We start from the raw sequence: 18,940 nt of genomic DNA, 5'->3' as shown, positions 1-18,940 counted from the left end.
CATAAAGCTCCATAGGAGTCACAGCCCTGCAAAACTTCCGTGGCACTGGCCTTGCTGCTTGCAGAGTCTTTACAATTAGCTTCATGTGGGAAATTAATCTATTTTATTTCTTTTGTGATTTGCACAACTTTTGCAGTGACAGTACTGTAACTTCTAACTGCAAATCAGCTTCTCCCTGACCTGATTTCTGCCTCAGTAATCACATAGAGACTCTAATGATGCTTTGAATGTGTGATAAAAGGTGCCTATTACTCACAAAACTGTACATTCATCATGTTTTCCTGATGACAGACTCACACATGAAATCGTTACCTTCAACAATGAGGGACTCAGAACAGCAACCAGATTCTAAAAATAGATGCTTCCTGTGCTAAGACATTCGTTTCTCATTTCTTACCTGGGATCCTTTACTGCCGTGATCATAATTTTACAACAGAGACAAGCATTCATCTAGCATTCTTCTCAGAATGGCCATTAAAGAAAATAATCATTTCCAAATAAATTTCACAGTTTATTGAGAGTGAAAGAATTGTGCCTTAATGATGAGTTTCTGGGCGGAGTAATAAGGTGACAATTTTTCCTATAAATAAATATTTGTGAACTACCAGTATTGTTAAAAAAAACCTATTTTGAGATGCCTGCAGGACTTGTGTGATGCAGCCTAAAGAACTGATCTGTTTCTCTGAGAGTGTTTGAGATCTTGCTATGCAATGACTATTTCACCTTCATTTGCTTTAGGCACCTGCTAATGGGATGATAATATTTGGGGATATCCTTTGGGGATGGTAATATTTTGGTGCATCCTTTGGAGATCGAGATTTGAACATTTTGGAGCAACTCTTTTTCTGTTCATCTGTTCGATTTGTCTTGCAATGTGCAAAATCTTTTAAGCAGTCATCAAGCTCATTAAAAGGGAAAAAATAAAGAACTCCAAGCCAGTTACATCTTGTGAAAGTTGATAGTTCAAAATCTAGTGTTAAAGAAAAGTACCGAAAGCAAAAAGCGCTGAAAGTTTCCAATTGCCACATACTGGTTCTTTCTTCCCTATTTGCTATGGGCTACCTGGCACTGTTACTGCTGTCAGATGGTCACTTCATACGGCCGGTATCAGGAGATCTGGAGATGACATAGCCTGGTGGGCAGGTCCATGTTCACTACCTGCTGCAGTGCACAGGAAGAAATGCTATTCCCAGGTCTGCATCAGACTCCCTCTACGCCATTGCCGTCAGAGGCTGATGTTGCTGGAATATGCGTCCTTTCACCTGGCCTTGCCCTCTGACGCAGCGGCTTGGATTTCCACACTCCCACCCTTCTCCCCACTTTGTTCACAAGCAGAATGTGAAAGGATGTGTTTGCAATGGCTGGTGCTGAGCTAGGCAGATGTCTCTCCAGATTTTAATGCAACAAGTTCAGAGTCCTCTACATATCTTCCATTTAACTGTTCATTGTTGGAATCATGATGGTACAGGTAAACAGGGACCTCTGTGATTGATGTGGCAGTGTAGGAGGTAGATCGCGTGGAACAGTGCTCTCGGCGCCTTTGGCCCCACTGGGTTTTGTACTGTGTCCATTGCCTCTTCAAAGCTCCTTGTACCTGTTAAAGAAACACATAGTTAGGGTGAGGCATAATCTAAACCCCTAGAATTGTAGACATTTTAAAATATGCTGCAGGAAATAGAAGAAAAAAGGAAAGTAAAGTAAAGTAAAGTAAAGGAAAGGAAAGGAAAGGAAAGGAAAGGAAAGGAAAGGAAAGGGAAAGGGAAAGGGAAAGGGAAAGGGAAAGGGAAAGGGAAAGGGAAAAGGAAAGGGAAAGGGAAAAGAGAAAAAGCAAAAGCTCCAGGTCTAATTCCATCAGGTTCAGTCTACCTCTCTCCTCCCCTCTGCTCCCAGCTCCAGAAGCAGAAGCAGTTGCTCAGCTCTCGGCCTTAACTCCCTCCTTGCCTACCCTATGGCAGCAACTAGAGTTTCTGCAGTTGTTGCTGCTTGTGAAGAGAGCGTATAGGTTAGCTGTTCCCATACGAGGTAAATGTGGAACAGATTGCGGCACGGGAACACAGTAGGATGCTATGGTAGAAGAGGGAAGAGGAAGGAGGGATGGGGATTAAAACCCATCTGATGCTGCAGCTGGATCCTTGCCCCTGGAATGGCTAATGCATTGTGATCCCTGAAGAAACTTAACCTTCAGTAAAACTAGCCATGAATGGCAAAGTGTAAGTACACTTCAAGAGCTTGCCAGGGCTAATTTTGTAGAGAGAAAGAGTTGGAGGATTAGTACAGCTAAACAGAGATTTTGTTCTGGTAATTTAAGAACAGGTTCTGTGCTGGCAAAAAAATAGCTTTGGTCATAGCCCTCTGCATAGCAGAGAATTTCAACCTTTGGACATTCATCTTCTAGGAATAAAATATTTTATTCAACATTTACATTAAAAGTGATGTTATATATGGTGCTAGGATATGACTTAAGCTATTGAGTCCTGCCAGGGAATAAGAAGCCCTTCTCCAGCTGCACGTTCAGGCGTGCTGGCACTCGCTAGCTCCTTCCCAAATAAAGTGTTGAGACATGAGCAGAGAGTAGGCAAACCCTGGCTCTGTTGGTTTAGATCAACGATTCTAGCCAGTAAAATGTGAGAACAGGAGCAGTTTGCCATAACAATCTGCTGTAAACGACCATCCCTCCAGAGGAAGGCAGGTGCAGATGAAGCACTGTGATGACAGGAGCGTCCCAGAGTTTCTGTGCTCCTGCTGAGGTGGACGTTGTATGTTATTTTTGCTCAGGGAGTAGTCTGAAATCTCTCTCTATGCTCTGTGCAGAACAATATCTTTGATTCATGTAGATGAATCTGAATAACTTCAATATTTCCCAAGTCTCCACAATTCTAATCACTCTATTAATATGTATATAGTAAAATGTTACCTACTCACCACCCACAGCTGCCTGCAAGAAAGCTGTTTCATGTCACATAAGGACAAGGCTTCATAAGGAATTGCTATGAATCTGAGATGCTGAGTGTACAGCGGGACTATGCCGCATGCCAAGAATGGATATTTCAATTGCTTTGGCTTTTTATTTTTAATCCAAGACGCAAGCCAAGGTATGAGGATTGACGCTATAAATCCTTACTCATGCAAGTAGTTGCACTGACTTTGGTACGACTACTTTCTTGAGTAAACAAACGTTTGCTGGACTAGTCCTTTAAAACTAACTGAAAACTATATCCATGCCCAGTTTCCAATACTAGCTCTTTTTTGCTATTGTTTAGCTCAACAAAGTAGTTAAGAGTTCTTTTCATTTGGAGAAATGTATTGGTATTCACCTTCTCCTAACACATAAAGAAAACAAAACAAAAGGCTGAGTGTAGGTTAATTAGATATCAAGCACGGAAAAGGCATATGGTTGCAATGGAAATTTAATTACTGCGGCTGTGAGCAAAACTTACTAAGCCAATACTGAGATTTAAAGTGAAATGGCTGCATACAGGGATGTTTCATATCACACCATTGCCAAAGTTTACTGGTGAGAAAGAATTACTGCATGAAAGAGTAATGCAGTTGTAGCGTGTGATACAGAAATATTACACAAGGTAAACTCTGTAAAGATTTTAGTCACTTTAAAATTGCCTTTTGATGTTACAGTATGAATATTGTAGCTTAGTCACCCTAGAAGCTATAGGGAGGGACTGGAAGAAGAAATGTTCAGAAGGACTAAGTCAGTGACTTTCCCCAATATCACACTGGGGCACCAGCTCCTGTAATTTAAGGCCAGACACAATGAGGATAATGCAGAAACCTTGGGTGTGCACAGCAGCTCTGCCTGCCTGCAGCCATCTCTCCAACACCACCACCACAGTCATCAGCACCTCTAGCCATTGCACACCTCTGGCCTTCGCCTCTGCCTCTAAGTATTGAGTGCGTTTGCATTTCACAGCAGTTCATCCATTCAGATTAATCTCAGCGTCTTTAGTGAAGGTGGCAAGAACATGCTCTTACAGCCTTCCTGTTCCTCTCCTAGCCCCCTTCCCCTGCCCCTGCATAGATCCCAAGGCTTTAATCGCTCTTGCATGGGGAGAAGAGCTGCTGTGAAGGTGATGAGCTCCTGCTGAGCTCTCAAACTGCTCTCAGTTGAACTGGACTCTGATGGGCCACCAGGGCAACCGTAGGTCTGGAGATGATAACACGGTTAACTGAAGAGGGAAGAACAATGTCACTGAGTCTTACAAAGCCTGCTGTGAGGAGCTTATAGTTTTCTTCTCAGAAGGGAGTGACACTTAAATTGTATGTATAGTCAGGGAGAGAACAGGCACATCCTTTCCAGTTCAGCCCATGATTAGAAGTGCCATTAGTCAGGTTTAAAAGGCTCCACAGAGCAGTGAGAGCACGAGGTCAAAGCAGCTGTGTTTTTATTCTCTGCTGAACTGCTGCCCTGTACAAGAATCCAGCCACAAATGGATAATGGATAGTACAAGCTGCTGCACTTGAGTAAAACAACATGTTAATCTAGATTTCTGCTATGATTCCAAGGATCTCAGATGATCATAATTCAGTGCCAACTAAAACTGTTCATGCATGGATTTTAAATGTGTAAGCAGCATTACTGAAAATCACATGCACAGCCATAACGTATTAACGACCGAGGAGGCTCCTGGGGACTGGGAGGAGCAGGGCGATGCCTGCCATGCTGTGATAGCAGATGAAAGAAAGTGAAGTCTAAAGAAATGAAAAGCCTGAGTTTATTTACTCTGCTCTTTAGGACTTTAAAGATTTTTCTGTTCTCTATTAGCCATTCATGCCTCTTTGGCACACAAGATATATTGCTGTTTTTTTTCCAAACAGACTTTCCATTTTGTTGGCCAGCCTTGCAGTCTAGAAGCAGTCTCAGGCCTGGAAATATGGTCTGGGGAGCAGACTATTGCAGAGACCTTGTATCATCTGTACAACACTGTTGTTGTTGGAGAGAGAAACTACAGTGCTGCTGGACACTGAGATTTTATATCAAAATGCACAAGAAGATGTGTCATTTTAAAAGTCCAAAACAAATCCATTGTTTATGTGTTCTTCCACATGAATGCAGGCATCGGTACAGCTTCTTATTACTATTTTTACATTTCTTTCTATAGATGGGCTCATGGTACTAAAGTGAGGTTGCTGAGGTAGTAGGCGATGAATGCAATATAAAACACTGTCAGGTGGTACTGAGTTTAGCATTGTTTGTCCTGGCTAAACTTCATGTATTTCAGCCTCAAAGTTAAATATTCCAGTAGGAAAAAGTAAATCCCAGAGTATCCAGGCTCCTGTGGTACTAAAATTAATCTCCTTGCCCCACACTAAATTTTCTCATGAGAAATAATTTTGAGCTCTATGGCAGCAGATGTATACAGCAGCTTGGAAACAATCTCTTACCATGACTGAAGACCAGACTGTGGCTTTGGTCTTTGTCCTACTGCACACAGCAAGACTGGGGGAAGTTATCTCAGCTTAGTTCTCTTGGGCAGCCAAACTCAGACCAGCGCTCCCTTTGGAAGGACCTAATACCATCTCGGCATTAGTCTGTTGCTGCTCCTCTATAGGTTTTGTGCCTTATATATCTACACCTTGTGTAACCGCGGGAATAAATGAGACTTGGAGGAAAGGGGTCATAATCCTTTCATCCCATCTTCTGGCACACGCCAGCACAGCTACTCTAGTACACAAACTTGCTTGATGTTTATTGGTAATGCACTGATGCAAGTAGCACCAAACTGTCTTGAGTCTGTATTAGAGAGGTGTTATCTTTGACTTTTTGCCCACCTTAATGGGAAATTCTAAAAAAAGCTTCCTTTATTGTCTAGTAAATAAAATTTCCTATAAGAAAATAATGAGAGGGTTTCTCAGCATCCCTGCCATTAACCACGTTAGACAGTCTGCAAGCCTCAAGCAGATACAACAATTTTGAAAGTGGGTGTAATAGTGAAAAGTACCCAAGCACCAACAAAACTCATTCTCAACATGTCTGGGAAACCTCAATCCCCATGGCTGTTTGTTCTTACTGCCTGACACTGATGAACAATTCGGATCAGCCACTCCACCAAGGAGTCATTAATCCTACATGCAGTCTGGAGCTACCCAGAGGTAGTTAAGCCATCCATGTGATTACTTATGGGACCAATATAGTACAAAACTGGAAGCCACATTTCAATATCAGATTCATTTTTATCTCCTTTTGGGCATCATCCTTTCCAGATGTGTCCCCTCAGATGGCTCGCTGACAATTCAAGTATCAAAAGTGGATATCCAGATAAGAGCCTTTCACAAAGAAGAGGTCTTTTTACTGTGGGCTGCCAGATGTGTCAAAAGGCTTTCAGAGGTGACTAGGGATTTGGTGACTATTGCTGTTATTCAGGATTTGGATCTAGACTGTGTGTCTTCAGTCCATGTAGGGAATGACTGGCTGCTATTGCCACTTCCTAACAGCAGGTCAGTCAATGCAGAAGTCCACAAAGCACAGAGTGTCTCTGAGGTTGGACATCTGAATATCATGTATGAATATGATGTATTTTCTTAATCCAAATATATTTATTCTGAATTTAAATTAAATGTAATACAATACTTAATAAACAAAAAAGAGCTGTATATTTATTTTAGACTCAGTTTCATTCCTGGAATGTGGCTTTTAGTTTTCTGCCTTGCATACTATATGTTAGTTCATATGACAGGTAAACTCATTCATACTCTGCAATCTAATTTTGTATTAAATGATACATGTGGTCTGCCATGACGTTGGCAAGCAGATGCTCCAGATATATTCATTATTGCATAACCTGAAAACTGTATTCCTGGAGTTGTAAAGGTGGATATGCTTTTCTGACATATTGCCAAAAGTACTTTGGAATTAGAGCTATCTGACGAAACATATCTGAGAAACAAACAGCCTTTAAGATACTTTATGTTTTCAGTGCATTTTCTTGCTGCCTTTCCTCATTTTTAGCATTGCTACAGCCTTTAATCTTGGCACAAATCCATATATTCTCATTAGAGTTGGAGAATTACGAGTAATCAACCTTTTACACTAAAGCCATAAAACATTAAACAAATTTGTTCTGCAAAATCTAATCTGAAAAAACTGGAAGGTGCTGCTGGGGAGAACGAAGAAGGAAGAAGGCAATGTTCAAGACCAGGATTTTGGGGTAACACATTGTTTGGAGGCAAATGAGGACACAGTGGAGCACTGCCTGTACATAGCTATGCAGTCATTCCTACGGGGAGAGGATGTTTCAAAAACTGCCTGGCTGGTTTCTTCTTTCTCCATGCCAGGTCCTCCCTACCAGGGAGAATTGGAAGTCTCTGTGTTCCAGGGCTTGGAGATTGGACTGTGCCAGAAAGTGATGACAGTAAGGGAGAAGGAGAAAGGTGGTAGTAGCCTGCAGATCCTGGGGACAGAAATGTGATAGGAAAAGAGAGTTGCATGTCTCTCCAACTTTATTTAATTGGACCCAGGAAACCATGAACTTCTGTAGTGTGATCTTTACAGCTGTCATTTCATGTTAGGTTCTGGTGTCGTTAGTTGCTCATGTTTTGCCAATCTCTTTCATGTCTCCTGAGAAGCCATGCTACAGAATTACAGCAGAAGGCCTCTAATCTTTTCTACTGTTGCATTTCTCTGTACATTTATGCAGGGAGCCAGCCAGAAGCAAATGTATAGCGATGTTGACAAGTGGTGGCAGAATTTAATACTCTCTGCCATCCTGAAACTTAGCAAAGCAGCACTTTATCAATAACATAACTTCCTTCAAGTCACTATCAAAACATCAGCATGGTCACATCATTACTTGGAATTTGCTACTTTCTAATAATATACAGGGATAAACAGGAGCACGAATATTTCTTTAGGTTGACATACTGAGTGTTAGCATCACAAAGCTTGCTCTGTATCTAATTCATCTGCTCTGGATTCAAAATTAACTTTTTAAAGGACTTCCTAGCTTTGCTAAGATATGCGATGTTTTATTTCACTACAGTTGAATGCTCCTGATGTATTGAAAAAGCATTTTTCTGCTAACCATCTTTGGAAAATGGCTTACTGTAGGAATTTAAATGGTTCTTGACCTATTTTAACCTGCTATTTTTTCGTAAAAAAAAAAAAGTAGTGAAGTAGACCCAAAAACCAGCTGTAGGTATATAAAATATTGATCCAGCTGTAAGGGAATGGGAGATATCTTTGCCTCAAGGGGTTTTATTTCTCAATTACTGTGTGAGAAACACTGACCTTAAAAAGGCCAGCGCTAATCCTCAAAGGAGTGAAAGTAATCGCACTCCTCCAGGCTCCTCTGCTCTGACAGTGCTACCGGGGACGGCGTCTGCCACAGCTCTGGGGCCGAACGCAGCATACGGCTCTCCAGGACAGATCCCCGAAGATCCCCACTGCTTCTTACGGGGCATTGTGGTCCTTCCCGCTATTCTGGGGCAGGAAGGGAAGTAATTCTCCTTTAATTAGACCTCTGTCTCAAAATTGCAGATGGTAGGGGGAGAGTCTCATGCCTGCACCTCATTTGGTGCCATCTGCTTTGTAACGGTAACACTCCTGATTCATCCGCTCAGAGATATTCAAGTCACACTCTGCACAGAGCTTCAAAAACGCACACTGCTGCTTGTATATAAAGAGTAAAAAGCGACTTTATGTCTTTTCAAAGTTTGTAGCGTGACATGCTTTATTTCTGCATTAATGAACAACACAGTGACTGTTTTTCAAGTTCCGTTCATTTGCTGTATTTCATATGCTTACCTCACCATTGAAGAAGCAGAATATAGTCGCCACAAGTAAGCCCTAAGAGAAAGGAAAAGAGTTTAGAGATCAGAATACATAACTTTTTTTTGGCATTGTTTGGAAATTTGGACTTGATGGATACAAGATAAAAACATTAGCCCACTTCGTCTGCATCACAGACACTTCACCTAACCTCCCCCTCTTTCACAGTTACTTTATTACACTGATTTTTGTCTTTTCAACATGTTTTACCATTTTCTTCTATATTACTAGCATTTATAGATTATCTGTTTTGACTATGAAGTTATTTTTGTACAACAGGCCTAGAGAAGGAAAATTAAATGGTATGTAAGGTACATGATAGATATTTTCCTTACAGTGGAGTACCACACTGCCACTGAATTTGCTGAAGAGATGGCAGAGGAATTGTGTCCTACATGCTGCCGCTCATTTGTCAGAGTGGAGTTACCCAGTTAAAAGCATTGCCCAAGGAGAATCCAGCTGCCCCAGGAAGGCTTTAAATTGAACTGTATGTCAGGATAAGTGAACTTGTATGTGGGGCATCACATTGGATGGGGAGGATGTGAAAAGAGGTATAAGTGGTCAGAAAAAGGAAAAAAACCCCACAACAGGTGAGTTGTTAGAAGGTAGGGGGGCAGAAAAAAAAGAAGAGACATTGCAGATCATAGCTCGGTCCTAAATGGCTTAAAATTAATTTAATTATTGCCACAGTTGTTCAGATAATATTTCACTACTGTTACAAGATTAAACAGGGCCAAGGCAGGAACATGAGGTGAGAAAGTGTGAAATTAATAAGAGAGAAAATACTTGCACAGAGAGCCTGCCATTCAGAATCATGTAGTTACACTGGTCCATGTTCTAACCGCACTTGCTCTTATTAAAATAGCGTTACATAGCATCACTGGGAGCCAAATGCCTTAATTTTAAATTACTCAAAGCAGTTATTATAAACTAAATGTATGGCAGTTTGTGAAATTGAGGGAAAAACTGCAATGCAATAGCTTGTGTTCCCAAGGGCTGCTTTGAAGATCTTTACAGCTGTATCTTTTTTATAAACCCTCATTTAACTGATTACCAGTTAAATTGTAGCTAACGCTTTGTAAAATGTCTTGGACTCTCAAGTGTGTATTTTGGACCACAAACGTAGGGTAAGTAATAACTGTTTTAACAAAATGCTTATATATTAGAGATACACAGGCTGGTTTGAAGAGGTGCTGACCACCTGAATTTTGGCTATTTTTTTACTCCAATATATTTTCTCTAATGCAGAATTTGTAATTTGACATGACTTCAAATATGAACACAGAAAAACATGTGCGAAGAAGAGGAAGGGTAGACGTAGTGAGAAAAAGAAAGTTTCTTTTCACGTTTTGGAAAAACAGTGAGTATTCTCAAAAAACTTAAATCCCAGTATACAATATGCAATGGACAACAGTTTGTCCATAAGCTCTGGTTTGAGAAACACCACAAAAAGTCAACCAAAACCTTACGCCTCTAAAGCAGGACTTTGTCAGACCACAAATTCCTAAATTGAAAATTTATGCAAGGGGAGCAAATGCGTCACTTCCTGGTGGCCTGTATTGATTTTCTCCTGCACTGTGTGCACTACATTAATTTGCACAGTCTTGCACAACATCTGCTGTTGAACTGCATGGTACATGGTTGCAGCAGGGGTCTTGCTACTTTGCTAAAGTGTGTTTTTATCAACAGCAGTCAGCCACGATGGCAAATGAGATGGATCTTGATCTCCTCTGGGAGTAGGGACGCTCGATGGACAGTCCACGTGAGGCACAGCAGATACGAAAGACAGCAGGAGGAGAGAAAGAAGCAGAGAGATTTTTCTAAGTCTATTCTTCAGTGAGAGTGTGTAGGGGGAATTTCGGAACTGCAGTTCACCCAAAGGCAGAAATTGAACCTGAACTATTGAAGTGAAGCCACTTTCCATTTCAGTTCCCGTATGGTATTTGAGTTCCTCTGCTACATCCTGCAATAGCTCTACTTTTCTTCTGTTGGAGAGTGTAGTTCCCTTAACTAGTGTTTTCTCCAGATACCTTCTGACAGAAAAGCTAGAGAGGAAGCTGTGGTGATGCCTTGTATCCCTTTCAGTTGCTCTTTTGGTCTGGAGTGAGCTGAGAGCAGATCTGGCTCCTTGTTATTTTGAGACCATGCATGTTGTACATCTTCTGGCTGAAGAAATCATTTCTCTAGTTTGTCCCATATATGTCTTATTGCTCTTCTTTCACCAGCAACAGCCCTCTGGGCTCTGCCATCTATATTTCTGTTTCTATTTCTATTTCTATTTCTATTTCTTCCATTTTATACATAAAGTTTTGCCCATACTTGAGAGTACTATTTTTATCTTCAGCTGTAAAGCTACACAGATATCAGTAGCAGACACCAGCTTTGTCTCTTCAGAGCCAGGAGGGCTTGGCATGATGATAATTCTACAGTGGATCTATTAAAACATGTGACAGACTGGAGGTAGGTTAATTATTTCATGTAAGGCCCACAGGTTATTTCTCATATCTCTTTGACATATGTCTTCCATATTCTCTCTAACTGCTGCTGGTTTTTGCTCAGGGTGCAATTCTTGTTGATGAGATCTCTAGGTCAATTATATCTCTCTGCCACTCTGTGGAGTTGTTAAACTGACCTGTGATATATTGTCTGCTGCCAGCAGGATAATGTTGGCTGTGGTATTGAAGGCAGAGGTGAAGAATACATTTATTTTGAGATTAAGGCCTTTAATGACTTCTTCTGAAATTCTTTATTTCTGGAACTGTGTGAAGACCAGACGAACGTGACTTGCGGCCGAATCATGCCTTAGGGATTGTCCACAGTCAGCAGCTCTCAGACCTTCATGTACCTTATTGATGCCGTAGTGAGTTTTTCCCTGTGTTTAAGTGCCTATACTCGTCCCAGGACATTCTTTGCTTGACAGGTATTTAATTTGTATCTCACTCTCCTAGAAGACGTGAGTATCTTGAAGACAAGTTCCAGTAATTTGCTCAGGTTAAAAGGAAACAAACAAAAAATACCTATGCAGATACTGCAAATTTACCTGGGTTTCTGATACCTCAGTTGTTTTTCTTCTAGCTTATGTCTCCATAAAACCAAGAAAGCATATATAGATATGCTTATTCCTGTTACTCCTGAGCATGTCCATGGCCTTAGTTTCTGCCCTAATTACACACTGTGTTGCCATTTAGGCTTTAGTGGGATGATATATTCATTATTGATGGTAGAAGATGATGGCACATGTAATTGTACAGATGGCCATAATATAAAAAACCAGTTTGTGATTCTCTGTGTGGGCTTTGGTCCATGCCCATTCACTTCTCACTTCTGGATCTGAATGGACAGCAAAAAAACCCCAAAACAACCCCATGGCCAAGGTTCTTCATAGAAGTAGTTCCCATTCCCATCTCTCTAATTTCAGCAAAGGTAACAGAGCTGTGAGAAAAACAATACTGTGTTCCTGATCATCTTCATTCACAGCACATTCATACAGCTTCTCTGAGGTAAATGACTGTGTTATAAAGTGTTCATTTATGTTAGGTTAAAAAAAATAAGCAAAACAAAGAATGTGTCTGTGCAATTTCTGCTGCTACTGATGTGTGGAGATTGTCACGAGAGGGCTGAAGACAGCAGCCCATCTGCTGCAAAATGATGGAGACATCCCATCAGCTGATGCTTACGCTTTGCTTATTCTCCCACTCTCCGCTGGAGGTTTCATTACTGTCATTTTGTACATGAATTTTTCATACAAAAATGGCACTTTATAATATCCAGCTTTCAAAAAAACATTTTCCCCAGCTTTTATTGGCTCAAAATATTAGAAAGTTTTGAAATTACTAATAATGCAAAGAAAAAAAGAACAGGAAATAAAAAAAAAAACCAAACCACTTATGTTGTCAAAAGCAGTCCTATGACCTTAACTTTGCACAGAAGGAGAAAATGTTTCTGTCTGGTTTGGCATCACAGAGGATATGTACTTCCCTTTAAATGGAGAAACAGATGGAATGAATACCTTCTAAAATGCATTGAAATCTCTCACTGTTTTTAAGAGGCTACTTTTAAATGGATTAATTTTGTTCTGCGTAAAGCTGCATAGAGAGTTAAATTTAAAACTTGGAGGCAGCTGTTGATTCGGGGGCTATTTCTCCACTGCACCAAGCGGACCTCCATGGCTAAGTCTTCTCTGGCATAGCAACAGTGCCATGTCAGGTAACATGATAGACTCTACAAACCCAGCTACAAGATGCTGGAGAGAGAATTCAGTGAGAGGGGACAGCTGGTGGAAAGAGCTTGCAAGCAGGAGTGTGTTAATCTCTGGGCTTGTTTGAGAGCATCTGGTGGGGGGGGTCTATATGTGGGACTAACTGATGTATCATGGGGTTATTGCATTTTTCTACTCTTCCTTTTTTCTTGTGAGGCCTCTGCTACGGACCAATGTCAGACATCAGAAACTGGGATAATGGTTGCTAGTAGCAGACCCTCTGACAGGAGCTCAGCACCCCGATCTCTTTGCAGTCTGGGAACCCTCAAAAGATGCTCAGTGATTCCTGGGGTGGGGGAAGTGGCAGCAGCAGCCCCAGGACCAGCGGAGGTGCAGATGGCCCTGCCAGGGCGTGAGGCACAAGCCACATCTCTCCTGCAGTCTCTCGGCACGGAGACCTGAGTGCAGTTACATGCAGGACACAGGGCTGTTCCTGCTCCACTCCTTCGCAGGAGGCACCCTCTTTGCCCAGGTGTACCATTTCATCTTCGCTGGGCAGCACGATGGGACTTTTCAGGCTTTGAAGTGACAGATGTGTTTTCATGCCAGAGGTGTGCAAGGAGCCAGCGCATCCTGTACCATCATGCTTTACACCCTGAGGAAGTCTGTAACTTTCACGTGCTTTCGGCATCATCTAACAGGCTTTTGAAAGTCAGGTCCTCTAGGGAAAATCTGCAACTCACTGGCTTTTCTGGAGTGCAAATGCTTGCTTTGTGGTGCCTATTTTAGGACCTCTGTTTAATAAGCTAACAGCGTGTTCAGCAATGCACCTACAGCATCCCACCCTGTGCATAAGTTATTCCACTTAAGCGTTGAAATATCGTTCTTTTGCCTGGTGCAATCTTCATTTCAGCACAGTCTGGAGACTGAAGAGCTGATATTGGTGATGGTGAGGGGAGATACTAATCTCTACTTTTACAGGGTCCATGGGAGGCTGGCTGGCTGGGCTGGAAAAGTACATGCATTCATATTCACAGCACAAAAGCCAGTCTTCAATTTTTTCATCATTTACACATCTGGTCTACAGATGTCTTAAAAAGAATCTGGTCTACGTGGTGAAACAGACACAAGCTGAGACAGGAGAGGTAAACATACAGTATTTGTGAATTGCTCATATTCGAAAAAACATTTCTGCTTAAAACGGTGAGCACTGATGACAGTATTGCAAAAAAAGCACGACAACTCAAAACCAGACTGGCTTCTGTTATTCAAAAGTGACTTCAGCAGAGGAAACCTAGCATGTAACATCTCAACGTGTTGTTTTTCAACTGGGAAAACCGTTCTCTGAAAGAAATACCATTACACAGTTTCTTGTGGGAACAAATTCTTTCTCATTCATCATCTTCAATCCTCTGATTTTTACAATAGACTGCAGTGCTTGTTTGCACCATTTCTGTGTACATGGACAATGTAACTAATATATCAAACCATCGTGCTCACTTAAAGCAGTGATGTGCTGTTGAAAAACTGTCTCTCTTTCTGTTCTAGAAAAGGCATAAAAAATTAATCATTTAACCAGTGCAGAAATGGAGCATGTATTTTATTTTCCACCAAAAAAAAAAGATAGTTGCACCCATGATGTCTGCTTGTATATGATTGATATGCCATGGGATGCAAAAACTAATAGACTGCTGCTAGTTTATGGAGAGACAGGCTGCGCTGCGGTTTATGAGAACGCAATAGCTAGCGGGGAAATATGGTCGTTACACAAGCTAATACAATATCTGCTAATTACATAATCAGTCCTAGAAGAAAATGAGCACCAGAGGAATGATTATATAGCTGGCTATCTTAAATATGCATACAAGAAATGTTTGGGAAAGGATTAAGAAAGTTTATTCTAGAATACAATTAAAAATTCGCTCTAAGTAGAAAAGGGAGCATCACAGTCGGCTGCAGTTAGCAGGACAACTGCATAGCCCTCCCGAAAGGCCAAAATTTACATGCTGGCGGGAAGCACACTGAGATTATATTGCAGAGGTGTCAAGAGCTCTTCTGTGAGGTCTGCATTGCTGCCCTGGCTCGGGGATAGCCCTGGATGGGCTGTCACCCCTTGGCATGCCTGGTGGCCTCTCTGGGCACAGTGGCAGCGGGGCACGGGCAGCCCCCACCATGTGCCCACGCGGGTCTCCCCAGCACTGTCCCCGCTGCTGAAATGGAACAAAATGTATTGGCAGGGGGTGATCAGGGCCATCAAGCCATGGAGAAACACCCATTCCTGATGACTGGGAAAAGGGCAGAAGGAACCCATCGGAGATGAAACTTCGCCTCCTTGGGTCCCTCCCTCCCCTAATCCCATCCATCAGTACAACAGTTTCACGATACTTTGGTTTTGTTTCTGGTTCCATTTTAACCTTGGTTTGGTGACTTCCTATTGCATAATGATCATAATTAGGATTGTTAATTAAGATAATTAACATTCTTTTTGTAATTCTCCGACTACCTCACAGGATTTGAAAGATGTTTTAAGAGTTAAATGATTATTGTAACACTCTATCTTATCCTAACTTGCTAACTTGTCACCAGAAAACTTATTTGGAGATATTCCTTTATTGCCCTTGAGACTGAAGAAGTGACAATACAGGTAACAACAGAAGAAACAGAGTCTCATTCCTTTTAAGCAGAACTGTAATATAAGATGGCACACACTACAAAAATAGACCTATAACTTCATTTATTCTCTGCATGCAGTAGCATGCACACTCACAGTTTTGAAGGGATAAGGGCAGTAAGCAGAAAATATAATCTAAGATGACAGGATGCATAGATTTTGGTAGCATTATTTATCGCTTCATTTAAGGAAAAAGCACCACTGTTTTTTTTTTTTTAAGCTGTTTTCTTACTACAACATTAAAATAATTTCTGCATTTAGCTGCTGTATGAAAGGAAACAAGAAGTGGGTCACCGTACTCACCCATGTTGACCACTATTCACAAACGTGTTAGAAATCTGCCTTTCCTAATCAATATATTACAGTCAGTAAACCAAATAACCAAGCATTTAAAGTCATTTAGGTTTGGGTTTTTTTGTTTTTAAAAGAAAACAAACCAGACTTACTGAATGATGCTGTATTTTCAAAGCATTTGAATGTAAACTGCCTAATAATGGAATTTTAACTCATAACTGAAGCTTCATTGTCTCAGTCTTTTGTTCGGTGTGTTGGCTTCCCTCTGTACAACAGATCGCATACACAGCCGATTTTAATATTAACCTCACAGCACCAGTTTCAGTCAATTTGAGCACTTTAACAGAAATTGTGTTGGAACATAAAAGCCCTCTGTGATCTCAGTTTTCTCTCCTTAGTTTAAAAGTAGTGCTGTCTGATAATTTTTGCTACATTTTTCATTGTTTCCCCTATCTTGTGGTTGCTCTTTATGCAGCGGTGCTACTCATGCAAAGGCAGATAATCCAATAATGTGAAAGTGGTTGGAAAAGAACTGCAAAACCATGGTGATGCTCAGTTTCAGGGCAAAAAAACTGGCAACAGCATCTTTGGCTAAATTAACTTAACAGCAAGCACCTCACCTAAGCTGAAGTTGCTACTATATAACATACCTGGTAATGCATCAATATATGCATGATGTAATCATATATTTCTCCAGCAAGTCGGTTTTCTGGTCTCCAGGGAATAATAACAAACTGAATTCCTAATAAGGGCACCAGGATTAAAGTGGCTCTGACAGCTTTCATATACATGTTGGACTCAGCACGATGGGTATCTCTTAGCTTTGTCACCAAAACTCGGACAATGTTAAGCAAAAAGAAAAAATTGACCTGCAAAAGCAAAGCCATTATAGGTGAAAGCATTTAAACTAAACAGACATTCAAAATAAAAATACAGACCACATAAATGGCAGTAAAATGTAACTTTCTAGCTTTATCATAGCTCATAATGGGCAGCTCCTTGGGAGTCAAGCCTTGGAAAGTACCTTGAATGTCTTCAGAAAAGAGACGTTAAGCTGCTCTACACGCTTCCCTTAGGAAGCCTGCATGGATGTTTCAGGCAGGCAGGGATCAGTTCTAGGAAGCACTAGCTGTTTTGACACTGATGTGGGCAAATTTAGGATTTCCAGGGAACAATTAATTTCATTTTTATGTCTAAAGTTTAAATGGGATGGACAAATTGTCTCCTAGGAGTAACCACATCTCTCTTCTGAGTCTGAAGGTCACCTAGGTATCTTGCTTCAGTCTGCACTGAAGATGTCTGCAGCCAGGTGAGACAAACCCCAGCGTGTCCCTGGGCGTATGGGACCTATGGGGGCACACAGTTTCTCTGAGGAATGTGCTGCAGCTTACATGGGCCAATACTTCAGGCTTGTGTGTGAGAGGAGGGGGGCAAGGCTGCTCTTGAGAAAAACCTAGGCTACCCCTTGCCTCCACCAGACTGCATGGACCCCATGGTACACTACCCACAGGTAAAAGTTAACACCTGCTGGCTCAGGGCAGAAATGCCAGACACTTCAGAAAGTTTTGCCCCTGACCCTTACAGTCAGCGATGCCAAGTAGCTCAGCATCTCATCTCCTCACTCATTTCTGGAAATCTGATTCCAGCTGTGGGTGCTCAGCATACAGAAACTTGCTCTTGACCCTGGCTTCACAGAGAGCTCCTTGCGAGATGTGCTAAGAGCCTGAGCAGGAACAGGGAGGGCAGACCCAGGCTGATAATGAGCCCAGTGGGTACCCTGTGGGCGTCCTAGGTATCACAGACCTTCTCTCTCTTCAGTGTACCTAGATCACTCTTTTCCACTCTGTTACAGTAATATCAGGCACCTATGCTTCGGAACTTCAATAGACTTTTTTTTTCAGATTATTTTTTAAAACAAGTATGTAAGTTGCATAACTTACGTAGATATTTTAAAAGCCCACATTCCATAGATACATGAGAAATTTCAGTTGAAGCTTTCAGAACAATAAAACATGAATCAGTAAGCTTTGGTAAAGCATTTCATCGCTTCTTAACTACTGAGAGACCTTTCAACTGTTTTACATTTGTGCTCTATTGGAAAAAAGGAATAACAAATGACTTCCAAAGGTCCCATTCAGCATTAAATCTAAACCTTATTCTGCATTCTACTCTGACTTCACTCACTCTGCTTAACCTTCACTTTTAGAATTTCTGGAAGTAACTGTGAAAAGTGGAAAAAAGACTTTACGAAGGTAAAAATCCTCAGCTCTTCTGAGTCAGTCTGTCACTATGGGATTTTTGTAGCAAATCATGCAGGACATTCTGTAGACATTGACATCTTCACAAGAAAAATAAGACTGGAAACAGCATAAGCACAAGCCAGAAATGATAATGTCTTATTTTGAAAATGGTTAAAGATTGCTCTTTTTCCATAAAAAACAGTCCCTCCTTCTTTCTTTGTGGCTGAGTTGTACAGGCTTGGAGCATGGTGATAAAACCAAAGGTTGAATGGCCTCTCCTAGGAGTTAGTTGGCAGTACAACAGCAGAAACAATCAAGATTGAACCAGTAAACCCACAACAGACGCGATTCTATGGGAAGAACAGACTATCTATATGGTAGGGAGGAATGGGCTTCTTCACATTGCTGATGTGCAAGACTGCTTCTCAAGAAAGGGTAGAAAGATTTTCAAGTTTTTCAGCTATTAGATGGAAAGTTGTTTCTTTATTCAAAGGTGTTCCCAGTATTCACCGCCCTACTGTTCGATCTCCAAGTTAATTACTGCAGGTACGTCCATGCTGATGTCTGCAAGCAAGAGGCAGCTCAAAAGCTGAAAGTGCATCTTGGGTGACACACTGAGGTGAGCTTGGGGCTTGGGTCGAACAAAACCCTTTCTGCACCATTCAGGAAGGTCAGGGTTACTGTGCCAAACAACACCACTGGCATACAAGATGCTATATGTATACACATTGCTGAGCTGCACTTTGAATCTTGTCCTT

General features: G+C 41.3%; 1 protein-coding gene across 1 annotated transcript in view; it reads right to left on the bottom strand.

Moving 5' to 3' along the window:
• Positions 1-1,372: 1,372 nt before the first annotated feature.
• The window catches only part of CALCR (calcitonin receptor), a 65,186-nt gene continuing 47,618 nt past the window's right edge, over positions 1,373-18,940 (bottom strand). Inside the window, exons 9-11 of the mRNA XM_050892592.1 lie at positions 16,593-16,811; positions 8,756-8,797; positions 1,373-1,594 (exon numbers count right to left, since the gene is read on the bottom strand). Of these exons, the coding sequence (XP_050748549.1) occupies positions 1,373-1,594; positions 8,756-8,797; positions 16,593-16,811 (483 nt within the window). The remainder of the gene's footprint in view (positions 1,595-8,755; positions 8,798-16,592; positions 16,812-18,940) is intronic.

Source organism: Gymnogyps californianus, chromosome 2, assembly GCF_018139145.2.
Source record: "Gymnogyps californianus isolate 813 chromosome 2, ASM1813914v2, whole genome shotgun sequence".
In the NCBI taxonomy this organism is placed as follows: Eukaryota; Metazoa; Chordata; class Aves; order Accipitriformes; family Cathartidae; genus Gymnogyps; species Gymnogyps californianus.
Note: the sequence above shows the minus strand (reverse complement) of the source record. Positions and strands in the feature narration are given on the sequence as shown.